Source organism: Carettochelys insculpta, chromosome 14, assembly GCF_033958435.1.
Source record: "Carettochelys insculpta isolate YL-2023 chromosome 14, ASM3395843v1, whole genome shotgun sequence".
In the NCBI taxonomy this organism is placed as follows: Eukaryota; Metazoa; Chordata; order Testudines; family Carettochelyidae; genus Carettochelys; species Carettochelys insculpta.
The window spans coordinates 4,846,306-4,869,136 of NC_134150.1; the positions used below are offsets into that span (position 1 = coordinate 4,846,306).

Consider the following 22,831-nt stretch of genomic DNA (forward strand, 5'->3'; position numbering starts at 1 on the left):
CCAAGCTGGCTTCAGTGTCGCTCTGCTGATGACACCACCAGCTGGGACTCAAGCTCCGTTGGCTGCTCACTGCTGCAGTCGTGCCCTGGGAATGACAGAACCGCTGCCCCTAACGTATTCCAACTTACTCAATCTTCTGCAGCCCGGTGAACCGTGGAAGCCCTTCTGACAGGGTGCAGATGGCACCTTCGCCCAAGCTGTTCTCTGACAAACTGCAAGGACAAGCAGAATGCACCAAGGAGCTGTAAGAAGCTGGGTTCACAGAAGCGTTACCAGGCTGCTAACTCTGGCCGTAAGCAAGCCCATTCCTCCTCACCCAGCACCGATGCCGAGGAAAGGCTTGAGAAGAGGAAGGATGGTTACTGGTTGCTCAGGTCTGCGAAGGGCAATTCCTGGCTCTGCCACATAAGCACATCACTTAAGCTCCCTGTCCTTAGTTACCTATCATAGAACACTAGAACTGGAAAGGACCTCAAGAGATCATCTAGTTCACCTCCCTGCCCTCACGGCAACACCAGGCACCATCTATCTACATCAGGGGTCAGCAACCGTTTTGTGGGGGGCGTGTGCTGAAGTCTGACGTTTTGATCTCCATGAACAGTCCAAGTGCCAGTGGGACTTTTTAAAGTCACCTATCGTCCTACTTACAACAGCTTCGTTAAGAAATGAAAATGCAGAGCTTTGCCATTTAGGCTGTGGTTGGTAGCATCAGCTGGTCTTTTGTTAATCCCATAGGCGGTATGGATTTGACCAAGCTGCATGGGGCTGGAGGGGTGTGACTGACCTCCCGTCTCACGTGCTGATGAAAATCTGCTCCCATGTCACTGTTGGCACCCCGGCCAGGGGTTGCTGATCCCTGATCTATATCATCCCTGACAGACATTTATCCAACCTATTCTTAAATATCTCTAGTGATGGAGATTGTACAACCACCCATCTGAACCATAGTATCTGTACAATGGGGACAATAACTCTGCCCTCTCTCACAAGGATTGGTTGGGGAAATAGATGTGGGTGACAACCTGGGCAGTAGTGATCATGAGATGGTCAAGTTCAGGATCTTGACCAAAGAAAGAAAGAAAGGAGAGCAGCAAAATACAGACCACGAACTTCAGAAAAGTGGACTTTGACTCCCTCAGGGAATGTCTGGGCAGGGTCCCCTGGGATGCTAACATGAGAGGGAAAGGGGTCCGGGAAAGTTGTCTGTATTTTAAAGAAGTGTTACTAAAGGCACAGGAATGCACTATCCCGATGCACATTAAAAAGCAAATATGGTAGGCAACCAGCCTGGCTCAACAGAGAAACCTCTGATGAGTTTAAATGCAAAAAGGAAGCTTCCAAGACGTGGAAACTTGGACAGATGACTAGGGAAGAGTCTAAATATATTGCTTAAGCATGAAGGGGGTGTACAGAGGAAGGCCAAAGCACAAATGGACTTGCAGCTAGCTAGGGATATCAAAGGGAACAAGTAAGGTTTCTACGTAGCAAGGGCAAGTCATGCCTGGCCAACCTGACTGATTTCTATGATGAGGTAATCGACTCTGTGTGTACGGGGAAGGTGGTAGACATAATATGCCTTGCCTTCAGCAAATCTTTTGATATGGTCTCCCACAGTATGCTTGTCAGCAAGTTAAAGAAGTATGGGTTGGATAGGGTGGACAGAAAGCTGGCTGCATTGTAGGGCTCAACAGGTAGTGATCAATGGCTCTATGTCTGGTTGGCAGCCAGGATCAAGCAGAATACCCCAAACGGTCAGTTCTGGGGCTTTTGCTCAACATTTTTATTAATGACCTGGATGAGGGGATGGATTGCACCCTCAGCACGGTTGCAGTTGACATTAAGCTAGTGGGACAGGTAGGTATACTGGAGGGCAGGGATAGGGTCCAGAGTGACCTAGACAAATTGGGGGATTGGGGCAAAAAAAAAATTGATGAGGTTCAACAAGGACAAGTGCAGAGTCCTGCACTTGGGACAGAGGAATCCCAAGCATTGTTACAGGCTGGACACCGACTGGCTAAGCAGCAGTTCTGCAGAAAAGGACCTGGGGATTACAGTGGATGAGAAGGGGGGATAAGAGCCAATACTGTGCCCTCATAGCCAAGAAGGCTAATGGAATACTAGAGTGCATTAGTAGGACCATTAACAGCAGATCTAGGGAAGTGATTATTCCCCTTTATTGGGCACTGGTGAGGCCACATCTGGAATATTGTGTCCAATGCTGGTCCCCCATCACAGAAAGGATGTGGCCGCACCGGAAGAGCGTCCAGTGGGGGGGAAAAATTATTAGGGGGCTAGAGTACATGAATTATGAAGAGAGGCTGCGGGATTGGGGATCATTTAGGCTACAGAAGAGAAGAGTGTGGGGGGATTAGATACCAGCCTGCAACTACCTGAAGTGTGGTTCCAAAGAGGATGGAGAGAGGCTGTTCTCAGTGGTGAAAGATGGCAGGAGCAATGGTCTCAAGCTGTGGTGGCGGGAAGTCTAGGCCGGATATTAGGAAAAACTGTTTCACTGGGTTGGTGGTGAAGCACTGGAATGGGTCACCTACACAGGTGGTGGAATCTCCTTCCCTACAGATCTTTAAGTACCATCTTGACAAGGTCCTAGCTGAGATGATTTAGTTGGGCTTGGTCCTGCTTTGGGCAGGGAATTGGGCTTGATGACCTCCTGAGGTCCCCTCCAGTTCTGAGTGTGATGCAAGAGTAAATTCATTAACAACGGAGAGATGCTCTGATACAGAATAATGTGGGGTCATGTCAGTACCTAAGATAGAGAAATATGGTTTTGTAAAACACATCTGGGAAAAGACTAAGTCATATGACTGAGTCTAACTGGTGTCACTGTGGCTGAATCGAAGCTTATTCTAACTCTTTGGAAGGTTGAAGACAGCACTGACATCTTGAAGTGTCTCCTGGGGCATTCACTAGATCTTCACACTCACCAGGCATTTCCACCTGCTGTCATTTAACCTAAAGAGGCGGCTGGTGGAATAAACAACTTCTAGGCAATTTAATGTGCCTCAAATGGGGTGTCCTCAGTTTTATTTTGGGAAATCGTTTTCCTCAGATGTAAAGAATCATGACCCAGTGTTGCAGAAGGAGTCATTTATCATGAAGAAAGAAAGCACAAAGCTGTTCCATTTCCCATATGACTATTGGGAGGGCTACACCTTCCCCCCGTCTTGGGACTGCCAGACACAGCACCCCACTTTTGGACCTAGCCTGACTGATGGTGATGCTAAGGGAGCACTATCCTGATAGTGATGTCACACAGAGGGAATGCAGAGGGAAGGGCTCCCTGAAAGAACGTACGAACAGCCACACTGGGTCAGGCCAAAGGTCCATCTAGCCCAGTCTCCTGTCTTCTGACAGGGGCCAATGCCTGAGTGAACAGAACAGGGAATCATCAAGTGATTAAGTGACAAACAGAGGCAGGGACACCATTCCTACCCACCCTGGCTAATAGCCATTGAGGGACCTAACCTCCATGAACGTATCTCGTTCTTTTTTGAACCCTGCCAAAGACCTGGTCTTCACAACCTCCTGCGACGAGGAGTTCCACAGGCCGACCGGGCACTGTGTGAAGAAGAACTTCCTTTTGTTAGTTTTAAGCTGTGTCTACATGTGCACGCTACTTCGAAGTAGCGGCACTAACTTCAAAATAGCGCCCGTCGCGGCTACACGCGTCGGGCGCTATTTCGAAGTTAACTTCGACGTTAGGCGGAGAGACGTTGAAGTCGCTAACCTCATGTGGGGATCGGAATAGCGCCCTACTTCGACGTTCAACATCGAAGTAGGCACCGTGTAGACGATCCGCGTCCCGCAACGTCGAAATTGTGGGGTCCTCCATGGCAGCCATCAGCTGGGGGGTTGAGAGACGCTCTCTCTCCAGCCCGTGCGGGGCTCTATGGTCACCGTGTGCAGCAGCCCTTAGCCCAGGGCTAAGCCCAGGGCAGCGGGGGATTCATGCAACTCGTTGTCGGCTCTGTGTATCTTGTGCTGTTTAGTGCAAGTGTGTCTGGGAGGGGCCCTTTAAGGGAGCGGCTTGCTGTTGAGTCCGCCCTGTGACCCTGTCTGCAGCTGTGCCTGACACCCTTATTTCGATGTGTGCTACTGTGGCGTGTAGACGTTCCCTCGCAGCGCCTATTTCGATGTGGTGCTGTGCAACGTCAATGTTGAACATCGACGTTGCCAGCCCTGGAGGACGTGTAGACGTTATTCATCGAAATAGCCTATTTCGATGTCGCCACATCGAAATAGGCTACTTCGATGTAGGCTTCACGTGTAGACGTAGCCTTAAACTTGCTACTCATTAATTTCCTTGGGTGACCAACCCCAAGTTCTTGTGGGAACAAGTAAATATCTTTTCCTTATTCACTTTTTCCACACCAGACATGATTTTATAAACCTGTATCATATCACCCCTTAGTCTCCATTCTCCTAAGCTAAAAAGTCTCAGTCTTTTTAATCTTTCTTCACGTGGCACCTGGTCCAAACCCCTAAACGCTCTATGGATTTGCACTGGGACTTAACTCCAGAGATAAAATCCAGTCCCCAGCGAAATTACAGGGAATTTTGCCATGGAGTTCTGTGGGGGCCAGGATTTCACCCTGCATCACAGTAAATCCTGCCAATTCTACATGTAACTGACTGTTACTCTTTGTACACTTCGTTTTACATGTGAGCTAAGATTTAAAACAGATGCCAGGCCGAGGTCCAGCAAGGCCTGTTTTACAGGTGCCTGTTAATTCCCAACAGCACCTACCTTATCTCTGCTAGCTGCCGGCACTCAACCAGGGCTTGGGCCAACTGTGTTCCTCCAAGTGATCCAACGTTATTGGACTGCAGGCTGGTGAGAGAAGAAATTCAGGCACAAACTTTTCAGAAAAGTCGCCACCACTGTAACACATTCTCTTATATTCCTCTGCATCTCTGGAAGTGACACCTGTGGGCAGTCAGAACCCTCATCTTTGACCTTCGCAGCCTTCTTTGCAAAGTGCGACAGGGTCAGCTTCACTCCTGGGCCCAGCCCCTTGCTCTGCTCACAGTCCCACACGGAATCTGGGCATTGTTGTCTGGGCCCCACCGGCCCTAGATGCAGCTTGGACTTATGCCCCTGGGCTGATGGGAGCTGGGATGGGGGTCCCCTAGTCTGACTGGGCTGGATAAGCATTTCTCCCCGGCCTCCTGCTGGCCCTGGTGGTCACCTGCAGGGAGAGGAGCCCAGACACTCCCTGTGGGAACTCTTCACCTCCCCCGGCTGTCTCTGGCAATGCTGGTGTTCTTCTCATCAGCTTTCTAACTCTCTCTCTCTCTCCCCTTCTCTGTTCTCACCTCACTCCAACCTCCCCTTCCTCTTTCGTCCCTTTCTCCCAGCGGGGGCGGGGGGGGGCAGGGGCTTTTTAAAGGGTTCCATGGCAGCCTCAGGCGAGCTCAGCTGGCCCTAACTGATTTACAGCAGCCCCTTCTTGGCTGCTTCCCCAGGTCCTCTCTGCCCCGTAGTCTCCCCCAGCCGATTTGCCAGCCGTCTCCATCTCTGCTCGTTTAATGTTGCCCTCCCAACTTCTAAGCTAGCCCTCTGGCCTGACCCTGTCACCAAAGGAGAACATTGAGACCCTGCGAATAAGCCACAAACCTGTGGAACAGCAGCAATCGGAAGGCAGCAAAGAATTCGGGATTTGAACCAACCCCCACCAGGGGGTCCCCTCACTGAAGGCAAAACAAACCTCCCATTTTGCTTAAACGGGGCTAGAATTTCAGCCGTTCTCTCCCGCCCCCCCACTTTTCACACGCTGTGCTCATTCACAAAGCAGCTGTACGTACACAGAAAGATTTAGCTCTGTGCTAAGAAAGGACAGACAAAGATCCTACCAGAACAACAAGAAGTCCTGTGGCACCTTGTAGGTTAACAGATATTTTGGAGCATAAGCTTTCATGCAGGTCTTTGCCCATGAAAGCTTATGCTCCAAAATATCTGTTAACCTACAAGGTGCCACAGGACTTCTTGTCGTTCTCAAAGATACAGATTAACACGGCTGCTTCTCTGATAAAGATCCTACCAGTCGCCACAAGAAGCAGCACCATCAGGGAATTAATTCAAAGCTGCATGGCATGGCACAGTCAACTTTAGCCACGGTAAGCGGGGAGTTTGGGCTAAGGATGTGTCTTCACTCCCCGGAAGATTGACCGACCTAATTCCTCTGTGGAAGCGACTGCCACCAGGTATTACTGAGCCCAGTGGGCACGAGGAAACGATTTTATGGTGGAATGATGCTTCTGGGAAGATCTAAGGCAACAAATAATAATCAGACTCCGTCCGGACGCACGGGAAGTGGCTAGATCAAGGTGGTCCACTCACGGGTCTCGAGCTGCATGCAGCTCTTGGAGCCATTAAACACAGCTCCTCCACAGAACTGCATGCTGGGAGTGCTGGCCGCTGCTCCGCACAAGCCTCCCATTACTTGGTGGGAGAAGCGCCTGGAAGCACCAGCGATGGTGGTGTCAAATTAGAGCAGGGCAGAAGGAGGCTGAGGGTGTCTGGCTCTACGGGGAGGCATTGGGTTAGAGCAGGGAGGCTGGGGGCACCTGGCTCTGGGAGTCGGGGAGGACACTGGAGCATGTATTACATATTTATTTTATATATCTATACATCGATCCATGTTTATTTCTCTCTCTTTCTCTCTGTATATAAAAATAAATATAAATAACTATATAATACGTGGCTCTTTACAGTCTATCCACTGCTTTCTCGTCTCCTCTTCCCTAACTGGTTGGCCACCCCTAGGACAGGCAATGAAAACCTGGAGTTAATAAGTCTTGGGTCACTTAATGCCTTTGAGATGTGTTCCCTTGGGTGATGGATGCAGCCGTTCATTCTTTCCCAGCTTCATTTTTCACTCTCTTCCTCCAATCAGCCCCAGTATTTCCAGGGTGCCCGGCCCTGAGAATGGTAAGGCCAGAAGTGAAAGCGAGCACTTACTGAAGGATCTTCAAGCGCTGCAAGCCGGGCAAAGAGAGGGAGAGCGTTGCTGCAGTCTCGTCTCCGACGTGGTTCCTAGCTAACCTGAAAACCACACGAAGCAGCATGTACAATGAACTAATGAGCCTAATCACTCCCTCCAGCAAGTATCTGGGTGTCTCTTGTTAATGTCAATAGGAACCGCACGTGCTAAGGATCAAACATAAATGGTCTTAATTAACCCTTTGAAGACTGAATACAGTTATAGACAGAAAATAAGAATTATGTTTCTGAATCCAGCCATTAAACAGTAAATGAAAGCATGGTGTAATTACCCTATGGTTACACCGCAATTACCACTAATGGGTACAACTGCTAGGTTATTTAATTCAAACACTTGTTATTTCCCCGTTACTGACATAGGCTGCAGCCTCACTACAACAGAAAATCGACCTGCTCAGTGTTGAGCTTTGGGGTTTCATTTCGTGCATGTCCAAAGTGATGCTCCCAGGGTCACCGTCGAGCCCTGGTAATCCTTACCAAAGGCGATAAATGAGGTAAGCCAAAGGGCGAAAGGCTTCTTCTGCCATGCGGCCAGACACTGAAGTCCACCGCTGATAAATCAATTTCAGCAACACAACTGATTTAGCTAAAATTGAGTATCGGGGGTCGACTTCTATTTCTAGTGTAGACGTAACCAGAGAGATTAGGACCCCGCCCTTCAACCCTAGACTTCCGGGGAGGAGCTCAGGATTTCAGCAGTACAGAACAGCCCTCTGCCACTTGAACTAAAGGAGAAGCTCCATCAGCTCTACGTAGCGGTAGGCAGCTCTCTGCTGTCTGCACTAGCCACTAGATGGGGATGTGACACAGATGTGGTATGCCACAGCACCCACGTGGAGTCCAATTGACTCAACCGACGCGCAGGTGCAGCGAGCCCATTGGTCTCTATGACTGGGACCTTTGGCTGGAATTATATTTTTGATGCAAGGACTTGATTCCATAGCTGATAAGCCGGAGGTTAACTGGATGGATTATCCAGTAGACCACCGAGATATGGGCACTCGAGTTACACATATCTGGGCCAATGCAACTCTGAGCGGTGGGGAAACTGACCAGCGCTGCTGGACTGGTCAGTTTCCTGGCTCCTGTGAAGGGGAGCAGTCGACTCAGATACCACCACTGACAGGAGAAATCTCCCTGTTCCTGTCAGGGGCAGCAGCCCAGAGTCAGGCTCTCAGCTGCAGTCCCTGACAGGAGTGAGGAAACTGACCAGGTCAGTAGCCCTGGTCAGTTTCCTGACTCCAGCAAGTGGTGGGGAAGAAACTGACCAGGAGCCAAGAAACTGACCAGGACTCCTGCTTTGGTCAGTTTCCCGGCTCTGTAATGGAGGGGAGCCGGGAGCCAGCTGCTGCCTGGTTCCTAGCTCCCCTCCACTCGCCAGAGCCAGGCTCTGCCAAGTTGCACAAAATTTGACTTACACAGGGTTGCTCAAGAATGCAACCTAGGTGTAATTTGGTGGTCTACTGAACAATCCAACAGCAATAGAAATATATATTTCCCATTCTGGTTGAAGATTTTTTGTCATTTCATGGGATCTGGACATTTTTTTCCTGCAAACTAATAGGGAATTAGGTGATGGTCCTCAGCTACCAGAAAGCCTCAAATCAGCACCAATGTCCATTTTATATTACAGTAATAATTACACAGAGTTCCTGTTTTTTTCTTATGTAAGGCTGACACACTCGGGTTGTCGGTAGGAGGAATGAACCTCTGACCTTCGGGGCTAAAGACCTGTGCTCTAGCACATGAGCAAAAAGCCAGCTTCTGCTAAGATAAGGCTGTAAAGCAAGGACTTCACTCTCCCTTGTTAGTGGTCTCAGTATTACTGGGGTTACACTTAGGTGATATATACATCTGGCAGACATGTGCCACTCTGTGTCCCATGTTTCTGTCCTCCCATCTATTGTTCTGTACAAGGCACAGCCTTGGGCTCTACTCCATTAGCAGAATCTGCACAGCTCAAAGCTGTTTGCCACTAACGCCAGTGGGGAGACCAGATGTGAAGCTATGAAACTTTGACACTGGCCAGTGAGAATGCAGGACTCACAGTAACTCCTCAACGTGTCTACAGTGAGCCAGAACCTTGGCGAGCATCTCCCCTCCAGCTGGGCCAATGCTGTTTGACGACAGGCTGAAAAACAGATGGAAACCAGCAAAATCTGTCAGTGAAAGGAGCCAGGATGCACCAGCAACAAATTTAAGCTGTGAAACGAATAGTTCTTTAGCCACCAATTGTTTCATGACCGAGCAGCATGACAGGGAGCCCAGGACACTGTAATAATGAGCTACCAGTCACACAGACCAACTCAGAGCTCATTGAGAGACACACAGGCTTTGCTCTCAAATAGAAAGAGAAAAGTTTTCTAATGCATTAGGTTAGCCCAGCAAGGAGGATGTTGTAGTGATGAGAGGGCCTGACAATCAGGCTTGGTATAAGGCTAAAGGCCCAAAACAATGGTCAAGGCCTGGCTAAAGCACCTGAAGCCTGAACGACAGCGAGTTAAAGCAAAAACTCAGTATCAGAAAGGTAGCCGTGTTAGTCTGTAGCTTTGAGAACAACAAGAAGTCTTGTGGCACCTTATAGACTAACAGATATTTTGGAGCATAAGTTTTTGTGGGCAAAGACCTGCTCCATCAGATGCATGAGTTGGGGGGTGGTTTCAGAGGGGTATTTAAAGAGTGGGGTCCCAGTAAGAGGGAGGGCCAGAGCTGACAAGGTCTATTCAGCAAGGTGGAAATGGCCCAGTATCAACAGTACTTATCAAAAGAGGAAAAAACAAGTCAGATCAGACGGGGCTAAAGGGACAAAGGCTCTCATCCTCCTGTCTGATCTGACTCATTTTTTCCTCTGTTGATAAGTGCTGTTGATACTGGGCCATTTCCACCTTGCTGAATAGACCTTGTCAGCTCTGGCCCTCCCTCTTACTGGGACCCCACTCTTTAAATACCCCTCTGAAACCACCACCCCCCACTCATGCATCTGGTGAAGTGGGTCTTTGCCCACAAAAGCTTATGCTCCAAAATATCTGTTTGTCTATAAGGTGCCACAGGACTTCTTGTTGTTCTCAAAGCAAAAACTGCGAGCTGGGTAGATTCCGCTCACAGGAATGCAGCAAGATACAGGGCTGAGAAGCCACAGGGCCTAAAAGCACATAAAATCACCTAAAAGCACGCAGCACCAGGCACTCAATGATACACATAAACACATCCCGCTTAGTACCATGCAACTCCCATACCCTCCCCCTAGATAACAGCTTCGCACCAGGCACGTTCCAACCTAAATTCAGGGACAGATTGTAATGACAACATGATGGAGGGTGTTGTTTTGATGGTACCACCTCTATCCCCAAGTTAAGGGGTAGACCTAGTTACATTGGGGGATGTCGATATATTACAATGAGGGGGTTGTACCTGGATATGTAACTTGTTTATGTCTGTGTATAAAAGTGTGTGTAACAGGGACTGTGTTGAGCGACCCAGGGTCTGACAGAGCCCCCTTGCCGTCAACTGAGTCACATCCATTGTCACGGCATATGCATGTACAATGTAAACTGGCAAGTCATACCGTAGACTCATCAGGGTGTTGGAGCCCACGTGCTGTTGACAATAAACCTGGTTCCCATTCCATCATACCTCACTTGATTTGTGGTTCTTGGGGGCCCTCCGAGGTCTGCAGTGTCAGCTAACTGCAGAGTCTACACTGCTGTCCAAAGAGAGCAGACACACATGGCCAAGGTGATTGACATCAAACGGAGCAGACTGGACGTCCAAGCACTGGTCTGGTAAAGACGCCTGACTACAGATGTGACCTTGGCAGAGGGTGTGTCTAGACAGCAAAGTAATTTCGAAATAGCAGCAAGTGTCTATACAATGCAACTGCTATTTCGAAATAACTTTGAAAAGTGGGCGGCTTATTTCAAATTTGACAAACCTCATTCTACGAGGAATTGCACCTGTTACAAAATAGATATGTAGGAATAGGGGCTGTGCAGAGTCTAACCTTGAGTCTAAGCCTACTTAATCCCAAGATATAAAGCAACTCACTTGATTCTCTTCAGGTTGTGCATCCCTGGCAGGAGCGTGGCTATTTTCCCCACACCGGCATGTTCAATCTTGTTATGGCTTAAACTTTAAAGGGAAAAAATGGCCACATGATGAAAGGAGACACTGGGTTTCCCATTGAGTACAATGTCTTTTTTAACATCTTGGACTGGGGAGGACCAAAATTACTTTGCTATTCATGCTGGGTGAAGTTCAAAAGGCAAAAAGATGCTTATTTTAGCAGCATCTTGGTTTACAGAAGAGGCAGGGCTTGGCTGCAATGAAGAACACACACACACACAGACACACACACACACACACCCTCCCGCAACAAGCAAAAAATAAAGCCTTCGACTTTTCCAGATCTTGGGCGTTCTGGGATCCAGAGTATTGGTCCAGAAATTCTGAGAGGCAGCTACTGGTCAGGGATGTAAAATTCCATTTAATTAGTTAACTGGTTAAATGTTACATTTAATCAATTACACTAGGGGGGAGGGCGGCCTGGGAGGAGAATGGCTGCTGTGGACCGCACCTACATGGCCAGGCTGGAGGAGCCTATGGATGCTGTCGACTGGGTCTGCTCTGGTTGGGCTACAGCCCCCCGCACCCCGACCCACGGTGGGCTGTGTGGAGATGGAGCAACTCCCTTCCTGTTTAGGGTGAGGCTTACTGGTTAACCAGTTGAACATTAACATCCCTAGGGTGTTCTTTGGAACAAAGCAGGACAAGAACCAGTTGAGGTTCAAATCAAGGGACGAAAGTGTGGGTGGCGAGGCCACACTCTCAGAAAACCATCATCCAGCAGAGGCTGGTAAGCTCTCACGTGGAACCCGCCAGAGAAATGCGAAAGAGGAAGACCTCGGACAACGTGGAGAAGATCTACTGCAATTGATGGACAACAACTGGGGTACGCCTGGAGTCAGCTAGCTGTTTGCTCCGCGACAGAGTGAAGTGGAGGAGATATGTAGAATACCTCTGCTCCCCACAGAGTACAATGGTTTAAGTGAAAGTCAGTCAAGTTCAAAGCTGGACTTTCAGTTGAACCCATTATTTATCATTACATGGACCAGCTGCCCAGTTGCTCAGATTTTGCCTCTGAAGTTTTGGTTTGGTCCCATCTCCAATCAAGTAGCCTAGATACCTGAGCATTAACAGTCCCCATACACATTGCTTTATTCCTAAGTGCACCTTAAAAAGAACATTCTTCTGTCTTGAGCTCTGTACCCTACCCCCATTGCAGCACAGAGATTACAAGAAAGGGGGAACCCACTTAATTTCTTCCATATGAGGTGCATTCTTCAGAGCTTCTGCCAGGTGGGCACAGCCTTCACTCCCAATCTGATTATTGTTCAAGCTGAAAAAGAACATTCACAAAAATCCCACGTTAGGTTGTTATTCAGTGGCACGGGCTTTATGAATAGAGGATGAAATTAACCTCTGTGCAGAAGGCCTATGTTCTATCCGAGTCCCACTGAAGGCAAGATTTAAATGCGACGCAAGTGGTGCATTGGTTTTGGAGTCAAGAAAAGAAAAAAAAGTCTATGCAGTGCATTTCCCTGCTTGTTAAAATATGCACAATCAACTTCTCAACTGCCTGCATGCATCCACAGGAACTGCTGAAATGATCAACTCTGCGACCTCTTGCAATGTAACACTAATGCAATCACTACTGTAGCTCACAATGGCCACACTAGGGAAAGGCACCCCGGTGTTCCTCAAAACGGGAAATTCTGATCTTGGCTACATTTGGCAGGGACTTACATGTGAGTTTTGGGGGCTCACTTGATGCACATCATTTTTTATGCGTGCATCTACTGTGTGTAGCATTGCAAATGGACCCCTGCATGGTTCCTCTTCTTGGTGTATGTGCTTTGAAGAGGAGGACGGACACTTATTTCAATTATTTTTTTAAAATGTTTTTTCATCATTAGTTCGTGTAAAATCAATAAAAGTAGAGACGACCAAAACCAGATTGTAGTAATGAGAGGCTTGGTGCAAGGCTAAAGGCCGAGGACAACAGTCCATGCTTTGTTAACGTACAGCAAAGCTAAAGGCCTCAAGCCTGAACAACAGTAGGTTAAAGCAAAAACTGGGCTAGGTAGATTCTGCCCACAGGAAAGCAGCAAGAGACAGAGCTGATAAGTCACAGGGCCTAAAAGCACGCAGAGCCAGGTACTTAGTGATACTCATAAACACATCCTGCTTAGTACCACGCACTCCCCATACCCTCCCCATAGATAGCAGCTTGGCACCAGGTACATTCCCACCCACCGTCAGGAACAGGTCATAACGACAGCATGATGGATAGTGTTGTTTTGATGGTACCACCATTATCCCCCAAGTTAGGGGTGTCAGTGCATTACAATGAGGGGGTTATACCTGGATACGTAACTTGTTTATACCTGTGTATAAAAAAGTGTGTGTAACAGGAGCTGCGTCGAGCGACCTAGAGGATGACGGAGCCCCCTTGCCGTCAACTGACTCGCATCCATTTTCACGGCATATGTATATACCAACGTAAACTATTGAGTCATACTGGAGACTCATGAGGGTGTTGGAGACCAGACATCAACGACAATAAACCTGGCTCCAGTGCCTTTGTACCTTGCTTGATTTGGGGCTGTTGGGGGCTCTCCGCAGTCTGCAGTGTCGGCTCGCTGCGGGGTCGACACTGTTGTCCAAAGAGAGCCCACGCACGCGGCCAAAGTGATTAACATCAAGGGGAGCGGACTGGACGTCCGAGCACCGTGCCGGCAGAGACGCCCGACTACGCAGATGATGCAATGGGGGCAAATACAGCAGCCGCCGATTGCGTACCACTGCAGAACTGCAGGATGGTACAGCACCTTTTGAGCGAAGTAAGTGATCTCTTTATGTTAGTGTTTATACGAGCCTGTAGCCAGGTGTTGCAGCTTTACCCATCCCAGAAGCAGAGGAATCCTCCGAGAAGCCTTGGTGGGTGGAGCCAGAGCACCCCTGCCCCGCCCCCCCCCCGAGACGGACAAGTAAAGCATGAAGCACCACAAGTAGGGTGTGGAGATCATTAAAAGGGCGGCCTCTGAGCCGAACAGAGGGCCCCGGCCGGGCTCATGAGAGCAGGAGACGAACATCCTGCACCAGACTTGAAGACTGGCCAGACCAGTCAGCCGGCCGCATCCAGGCTTGCTGTTTGCCCACTACCAGAGGGCCAGATCTACCTGCGCCCCCTCACCTGCTGCAGGTTCACTACCAGGTAGGCCCTGACCCGCCTGGCTCATTGGCCCCACTGTCTGCCTGCTACCCAGAGGACAGGAACCTGCCCAGCCTCCTGGACCACTCTGGAGGTGGAGGTAGGAAGTAGCCCGGGGGGGGTGGGGGGCGCTCCGCCAGAACCGATGTCGGTGTGTTGCAGCCTGGGTTCCCACTGACTGGCAGCTAGTGACAGCTGCTGTTGCGGTCCCGGGCTGGGGCGCAGTGGAGTGGGTGGGGCCTGTGCCCCCTTTCCCTGCCCCACGGTGTGGCAGCCTTCCCCCTCTCCAGCCCCACGCTGGCTTGTTTGCACGACTGCTGCCACACCCTGCTCTAGGGCAAGGAGACTACGGAGGCGCCTATCTACTGTTTGTCTGCTCAGCCCACCTAAGGAGGAACTGAGCCCCACAGTGACACTGCCCCACCTTGAACAGGGGCAGCCCTTTACTGTAGTGAGGTTGTGAATGGTTCCCACCGGTGACAGTGTGGTCTAGTGGCTAAACGCCCTTCCTGGGGCCTGGGGTGTGGGTCTTCAGCCCCACCCGAGAGTCTACTGGATAAATTTGAGGTGTGGCCCTGAGAATCTGGTTCCCCCTCTGGCAGGAGAGGGGCTCCCTGGGAGGGGCTTCCCCGCTTTGTGCCTGGGGGGGTGTCCTGAGGCCGTGCCCTCCGGCGGCCAACCAGGTGGCAGCTCTGGCCCAGGCCTTGCCACCTCAGAACCAGCTCCTGCCTCTTGGCTGGTCTGCACCAAACTGGGCTGGCTTTCCTCCCTTTATACTCCTCCAGGCCTGACACTGGCTGCAGGTGAACCGGGGTGGGGCTGATTGGGCCCACAGGCCCTGTTTAACCCCTGCCCTGCCTCTCACACTCTTATAGAGATGTTTTGGCCTCTCCTCATCCTGGAGCTGGCAACCCTCTAAGATGTACCTCTAACAGACCCCCACCCTGTCACATCCCAGGACAGAAAGCCTTGGGTGGGCTCAAGGCAGTGTTTCACAGCAGGGGAAGGATTTAGACTGCAGTAGCCGACCCCTTGCTGCTATGACATCCGGCCCGTCTCAAAGAAGGTCAGACAAATTCATGGGGGAATCGTTCCTTTCAGTCTGTATTGCAAACGAGGTTGATCTGCTGAAGTGGGTCTGCCCCACGAAAGCTGATCACCAAGTCAATCATTTTGTTAGTCTTTAAAGTCGACATTTCTGCTGCTTTGGTACATTTCTGTAAGTGATTCCTGGAACGCAGGCAGATTCCTTAGGGCTACAGCTCCCCTCTCCAGAGAATACGCAGGAGCAAAGCCGGGCAGTTCTGGAGGAATCTCGGGGAAGGAATCACAAAACGCCCTTCTCTCGCTAGCGTTTGTATGGCCTTGGTAACAGCCCAGCCCCTTCAGCGCCAGCACGGGCATACTTACAGGAGTCTTTTCAGAAAAGGCATTTTGTGAAGTCCTGACGCCAGCAGGAGAACAGACGTGTCATCAAGATCCAGGCAGCTGAGGCTAAGAGGCAAAGGGACACAGATCGAAAGGGATCGCTCAGACCACTGTGTGAGCCAGGAGCTTCAAAGCAACGGGAGGTAATGGCAGAGCCGAGGTATCTGTGGAAGCCTGGTCATTCTGGTGTTACTACTTGGTTAGTAGCCTCCTAACTGTCTTACAAATGTTTTGTAGCTCTGCACAACGTGTGGTTGCCAAGGAGACAGCCATGGGACATTCTGGTGTTACAGAGTCCACCCCACCAAACTCAATGGGCGTTTTGCTAAAGGTGCCGAAATCACACGCACGCAGCACGAGGGCCAAGTTCTTCACTCCTTTTCAGCCAAAACTGTTTCCAGGAGACTCAGCAAAAGGGAGAGCTGCCTCTGAGACCACAAGCAATTCCAAAGGCTGAGAATTGCAGGGTCGTTTTTAACAGAGGCGCTTAGAAATGTTCTAAGTTCAGGGGCAGCAACCTTTCCAAGGCAGAGTGCCGAAATTTGACCTTTTGACCTCTACGTATGGTCCGAGTGCCGGTGATACTTTTTGAAGTCACTTATAGTCCTACTTACAACAGCTCCATTAATAAATAAATGAAGAGGCAGAGCTTTGCCCTTCAGGGGGCGGGCGGTAGCTGAACTGGGGGGAGGAGGGGTGGGGCTGAGCTCCTGCCTTGAGTGCCAACAAAAATCAGCTCGCGTGCCATTCTTGGCACCTGTGCCGGGGCTTGCTAATCCCTGGTCTAGCCATAAGAATTCTTTATTTTTTTCCTTCCAAGGCAAAGATATCATGAAAGTATTTTAATATTCCCTCCACCCTGCAATACATTCATTTCTCAGTGGAAACTCATGATGAGAAAGTTGCATCTTCTGGTTGCTCTTCAACAGTTGGTTTTGTTCGATTGATTGTTTTTCGTATTCCCAATTCCGGCTGAATAGTTTAGTCACATGGTGGGATTCCCACTCCCTCCCCAGAATGCACATGTTCGTTTGAGTAAATCATCAATTTCTGAAGCCAATAAAAATATGGCAATGGAAAAATGACAGACATCCTTATCTCAGGGACCTCACCGTTTTTATAAATGTGGTTACTATTTTTGGAATTTGAACAAAATAAACACACTGATAATTATTAAAGGCTGGCCAACCACGAACAGGTCTCTTTTGAAGGTAACCAATACAGGTTATAAATATGACTTTGTAACACTTGTATAGGCTTTATATCTATTGTATGACTTGGATGTCAGAAAAATCAATATATTATACATTATATTCACCTCATCACAAAAAGGATGTATTGGCATTAGAAAAGGTTCAAGAAAGGGCAACTGAAATGATGAGGGGATTGGAATGGGTCCCCATGAAGAGAGATTAAAGAGACTAGGCCTTTTTAGCTTAGAAAAGAGGAGACTAAGGAGGGATATGATAGAGGTCTATAAAACTATGAGTGCTGTGGAGAAAGTGAACAAGGAAACATTATTTACTTGTTCCCATAATACAAGAACTAGTGGATACCAAATGGAATTAGTGGGCAGCAGGTTTAAAACATATAAAAGGAAGTTCTTCTTCACACAGAGTACAGTCAACCTGCGGAACTCCTCGCCAGAAGAGGCTCTGAAGGCCAGGACTATAACGGGGTTTAAAAAAGAGCCAGATACGTTCATGGAGGTTAGGTCCATTAATGGCTATTAGCCAGGTCCCTCGCCTCTGTTTGTCAGATGCTGAAGATGGATGGCAGGAGAGAGACCACTTGATCACCACCTGTTCAGTCCATTCCCTCTGGAGCACCTGGTATTGGCCACTGTCAGCAGACAGTACACTGGGCTGGATGGACCTTTGGTCTGACCCAGTATGGCCGTTCTTATGTTCTTATGTATGAAAATGAATACAAGAAACAGTGATTTATCAAAAGTAATATAGACATTTGTGGAAGATTAGGCAAAGAAAACAAGTCTGCCCTTTTAAAATCCATTAGAATTAAAATGTTTTAGAAATGTTTATGATTTTCTTTTACTTGTTCTAATTATAAAAGGCATTGATTTTTCAGGATTCTGTATGAGAACCAAACAAAATAAGACCACTCAAGCATTAACAATGAGGGGGCTGGAGCAAATGATTTATGAGGAGAGGCTGAGGGATTTAGGCTTATTTAGTCTACAGAAGAGAAGAGTGGAGGGGAGAGGGGGAAAGGGTGGGACTTGATAGCAGCTTTCAACTACCTGGAGAGGGATTACAAAGAGGATGGAGAGAGGCTGTTTTCTGTGGTGACAGAATGAGGAGCAATGGTCTCAAGATGCAGTAGGGGGAGGTCTAAGTTGGATATTAGAAAAAGTTATTTCACTAGTAGGGTGGTGAAGCATTGGAACACGTTGCCTAGAGAGGTGGTGGAATCTCCGCCCCAGGAGGTTTTTAAGTCCTGGCTTGACAAAGACCTGATTGGGATGACTTCACTGGGATTGGTTTTACTTTGAGGTTGGACTTGATGACCTCCTGAGGTCACTTCCAACCCTATGAGTCTAATTCTGCAACTTTTAGCATGTAAGATCTTTGGAGCAGGGATGCTATTCTCTAAGGCTACAGCTACACTGTGGCTGTAACTTGAAATAACTTACACAATTTGCGCAATGCAAATTGCATAAGGTATTTCGAGTTACCTTATTTTGAGGTTTCCACTACCCCTCTCATGCTGAGGGGTAGGGAAAGTGGAATACCATGCTCAAAATAGTGCTATTGCTATTTTGGGAAACATGTTTATTCTGAAATAGCAACAATAGTCTAGCCATAGCCTAAGGTACCGTGTACACAGTGATATAAATGATAAAGTAACTTACGCTGTGATCTTTAGGTGGCAACAGTCGTGAAAACAGCTGAGGAAAATTTTTATTATATAGTTTATACCTCAGAAATGCAATTTGGATCTACCATATTACTTATGAATTTAGGTCAAATTGAACAAAGAATTTTAGCCATATATATATATATATATATATATATATATATATATATATATTGACTTCATTTCAAAACAAGATTTTGCTTAGAAATTTTGCTAAATTTACTTAACACCCCCCCCAAAAGGGATATACCTATACACACAAAAGCAAAATAGAAAAATGACAAAACTAGGTCACAGATGCCCACAATTTTTTTCTGGATTTATCACTTCAGCCACAGAATCAAAAACTAAGCTCCTCTCTCTCCGCATTTGTAAGGACCATTGTCTTTGCCAGTGCTAGACCTTTGCTCTGGGGGCCTTTCTATGGCTGGCACTCCAAAACAGGAGGAGGAGGCAGGTGTCCCATGGTGGCTGTACAGAGGTGTGTAAGGGCAGGTCTACACTAGACCTTAAAGTCAATCATAGATATGCAATTCCAGCTATCGCAAATACGTAGTTGGAACCGATGTATCTACAATTGACTTATCTGGCTGCCCTCACTGAGGGAGGTCAAAGGGAGAAACTGCCTTGTTGACCTTCCTTACTCCTGGCAAGATTGAGTAGATGGGTTGACTGTTGACCTGATAGTTCCATTTCACGTGTTCCTGCTAATTAGCTTGTACACAGGACTCTGCTTTCCCTGCCCTAATCACGCGTTACTAAGCCTGTTCTCCCATCATTAGTTCAAATACGAAGGAATTAGCACTGCTCCCCCAGCTGATGTCTGCCAGCCATCTGCGCGGACACGCAGCTTACCAGTAACTGCAGCTTAATCTTGAAATATCAGCTGGGCTAACAGGTTCTAAACAGCACCAGGACAACACACTTACTTAAGCTCTTCGACAGTGTGGCATTGCTGCAACCCAGCAACAAGGCATCCCATTCCGCCTGGCATAACACTGCTGCACGTCAGCCTGAAAAACCAATAACAGCACCAAAGGAGAAGGACTTAGGTCAGGTCTGCACTAGACTTTAAAGCCGACTGTAGATATTCAATTCCAGCCACAGCAACTGCATAGCTAGAATCGACTTATCTGAAGCAGACTGATCTGTCCGTCCTCACAGAGGGAGGTTGATGGGAGAAACTCTCCCATCGACCTCCCTTGCTCCTCGCAAGATTGAGGCGTACAGGGGTCAACTGCTGGCCTCTGATAGTTTGATTTTGTGCATCTCCACTGGCGCATGACGTCAAACCCCAGAAGACCAACCCTGACCGGGCTGATCTTCCGCATACTGAAGAGACACCCTCACATCCAGGCAGCCCCCTAAAACAAGGGATATAGGAATCATGTCCCTCCCCAGTGATGCACAGCTGCTTCTGGGATGGAACGTAGAAGTTTTTTATAAATATAAAGCAAAACTGGGGAGTTAGAAGTATCACTAATTGGTTCCTCCAAACTAACAGGATTAGGATCTGATATTTAAAAGACAGACTCTTTCCAAAGAGAATCATAGGATGGGAAATTAGATCAATAGAACGTAATTAAGTACTTGGCCAGGGTCCCACAGCTTGTACAAGCTGAACCTCTCTAATCCAGAACTCTCTCAGCCAGCAAATTCTGTAATCTGGTATCATTTTAGTTAGCCAGAAGACCACTTACCTTGGGTGTGGCCAAGGTCCTGTGGTCCCTTAAAGTTTGTATACAGCCACCAGTCCTGGCTCTCAGTGTTCTGTGCTCTTATTTAGCTATAATTTACCCCTATATGTCTTCTAAGAGCCCAGTAAGCAGTGAAGTGTTGGTAATGTGCTAGACAATATTGACCTCCCATGGTCTGGCAAATTTTCTTGTTCAGCACCACTCAGGTCCCGAGGGTGTCAGAGGAGAGAGGTTCAACCTGTACTCATATTCTTGCAAAAATGCCATAGAGTCTTTAAAAACCAAAAATGGACATCGGGTCTTGGGACTCATTTCTTGGTCTGTTAATCTTTAATCCTTTCAGAATTTGGGGGCTGCATGAAAGTAAGGATTAAGTTTTTGGAGCACAAGGAGCCGGAACACATGAGAAGGGTAAGTTTTCGTGAGACTTCCAGCTCCATTTTACAGACCCCAGGAAACTAGATAGTCCAAAATGTTGGGTGCCGAATCCATACAGACTCAGAATCTCTGTGGGTTCTGCCAACACCAGCAGAGAATTAGTTCCAAAAGATTTTACTGTGCAAAGGCCCATTTTCATTGAGCTAGGATCATCTTCTGCCACTCTGGGGGTGCGTCTACACTAGCCAGCTACTTCGAAGTGCTATTTCGACGTTGAAATCGATGTTAGGTGGTGAGATGTCGAAATCGCTATTCCCATCCGAAGATGGGAATAGCACCCTACTTCGACGTTCAACGTAGAAGTAGGGTGTGTGTAGACGATCCGCGTCCTGCTACTTTGAAATAGTGGGGTCCTCCATGGCGGCCATCAGCTGAGGGGTTGAGAGACACTCTGTCCAGCCCCTGCGGGGCTCTATGGTCACCGCATGCAGCAGCCCTTAGCCCAGGGCTTCTGGCTACTGCTGCTGCAGGTGGGGGTCCATGCTGCATGCACAGGGTCTGCAAGCCGTTGTCGGCTCTGTGGATCTTGTGCTGTGCAGGGCAAGTGTGTCTGGGAGGGGCCCTTTAAGGGAGCAGCTTGGGGCTTTGCTGGCCTCTTATTTCGACGGGGAGCGCTTGTGTGTGTGGATGCTCCACATTACCTTCCGGGGCGGCTCCTTTCAATGTTCCCCGTTGCTACTTCGACGTTGAACATCGACGGCACCAGCCCTGGAGGACGTGTAGACGATATGCGTCGAAGTAGCCTATTTCGATGTCCTTACTTCGAAATAGGCTACTTCAACATAGTGCGCTAGTGTAGACGTAGCCTGGGAGTAAAAAGGGGCCGTAAAGTGAGACTAGATTATATTTATACCCTTAAGCCCCTTTTACGTGACTAGAACAGGATAAAGTGGCCACAACATATATAAGAATCAGGCTCTCTGTGTCTGCAGATGTTGTTACTTAGGGAAAGGGGCCAGAAAGTAATAATTTCTCTGAGATCTTACAGCATGTCTAAATGCTAAAGTGCCCCTTTCTAGCAATCCACAAAATACTAGAACATCTGGCATGTTAACGGGCCAAATACAGAGACACAAGAGTTGGAAAGTTCACACCTGGATTCCAGTTTTCTCACTCAAGGGGGCTGCAGTTTGGGCCCTTACAAAGTCAGGGGCCAGCTATGGAGTTTTAATTGGGTGCTGAACATTGATTGAGGTCTGAATGGTTCAGGCTGCTCTCTGTGACCCAAAACTCCTCTGAGCCCTGAAAATACATGTTTGGATTTAGCCAGCCAGATTGCACCAGAATGTCCAGAATGAGAGAGTTGCACGGGTGTAGTGAGGTTGGGAGAAAATGAGTTAGGGCAGTAACGAGCTCTTCAAATAATTACATACTCAAACTTTCTCAGCGCTGGCAGAGGAAGAAGCATGCTGGGTAGCGTCGCTTCTTCAGCATTGTTGAGATCAATGTGAGACCAGCTGCAAGGATAAAAAGAACACATTCTCTCAGTGACACTGTCATAAATGAATGCCTGTAAAGGGTTAAACCCAGAGGGGTGGGCGGTAGCCAGATAAGCCAATGGCAGAAAGAGAAATTCTTTTGAACCGAAAATAATTGCACTCTGAGGGGGGTCTTTGTCTGTGTGGCTAATACAGAGATGACCAACAAAAATAATTGAACTTAGCAGCTTGAATGAATCCAGTAAATATCCTGGTCGCATAATCAAAGCATAGACATAAGCAGAAAGGAAATTTCAGCCGTTATTTCAAAGTAACTATCCTACAATCTACACAATGCAACCGCTATTTCAAAATATCTCCCAATAGTGGTTGGCTCATTTCAAAATCGGTAAACCTCATTCCATGAGGAATAGAGCCGATTTTGAAATAGGGCTGTATAGACAGGGGATCGTGTCTATTTTGAAATATGCCATAGCGTGTCCCATGTCTTTCTTTCAAAATAGGCTCTGTGGCACGTAGACGCTGTGTTTCAAAATAGCTGAGTGCGAGTTTGAAATTCATTTTGTGTGTAGCCGCACTATTTCAAAATAAGCTATTCGGAATAATTATTTCGAAATAATGCTGCTGTGTAGACATTCCCATAGAAAATAAGATTTAAATA

The 22,831-nt window shown here is 48.1% G+C and overlaps 1 protein-coding gene across 1 annotated transcript in view; it reads right to left on the reverse strand.

Moving 5' to 3' along the window:
- Window positions 1-22,831, reverse strand: part of NLRC5 (NLR family CARD domain containing 5) — a 118,202-nt gene that overhangs the window by 5,643 nt on the left and 89,728 nt on the right. Inside the window, exons 36-44 of the mRNA XM_075009053.1 lie at window positions 22,105-22,188; window positions 19,526-19,609; window positions 15,702-15,785; window positions 12,333-12,416; window positions 11,066-11,149; window positions 9,069-9,152; window positions 6,980-7,063; window positions 4,766-4,849; window positions 129-212 (exon numbers count right to left, since the gene is read on the reverse strand). Coding sequence (XP_074865154.1) covers window positions 129-212; window positions 4,766-4,849; window positions 6,980-7,063; window positions 9,069-9,152; window positions 11,066-11,149; window positions 12,333-12,416; window positions 15,702-15,785; window positions 19,526-19,609; window positions 22,105-22,188 — 756 coding nt within the window. The remainder of the gene's footprint in view (window positions 1-128; window positions 213-4,765; window positions 4,850-6,979; window positions 7,064-9,068; window positions 9,153-11,065; window positions 11,150-12,332; window positions 12,417-15,701; window positions 15,786-19,525; window positions 19,610-22,104; window positions 22,189-22,831) is intronic.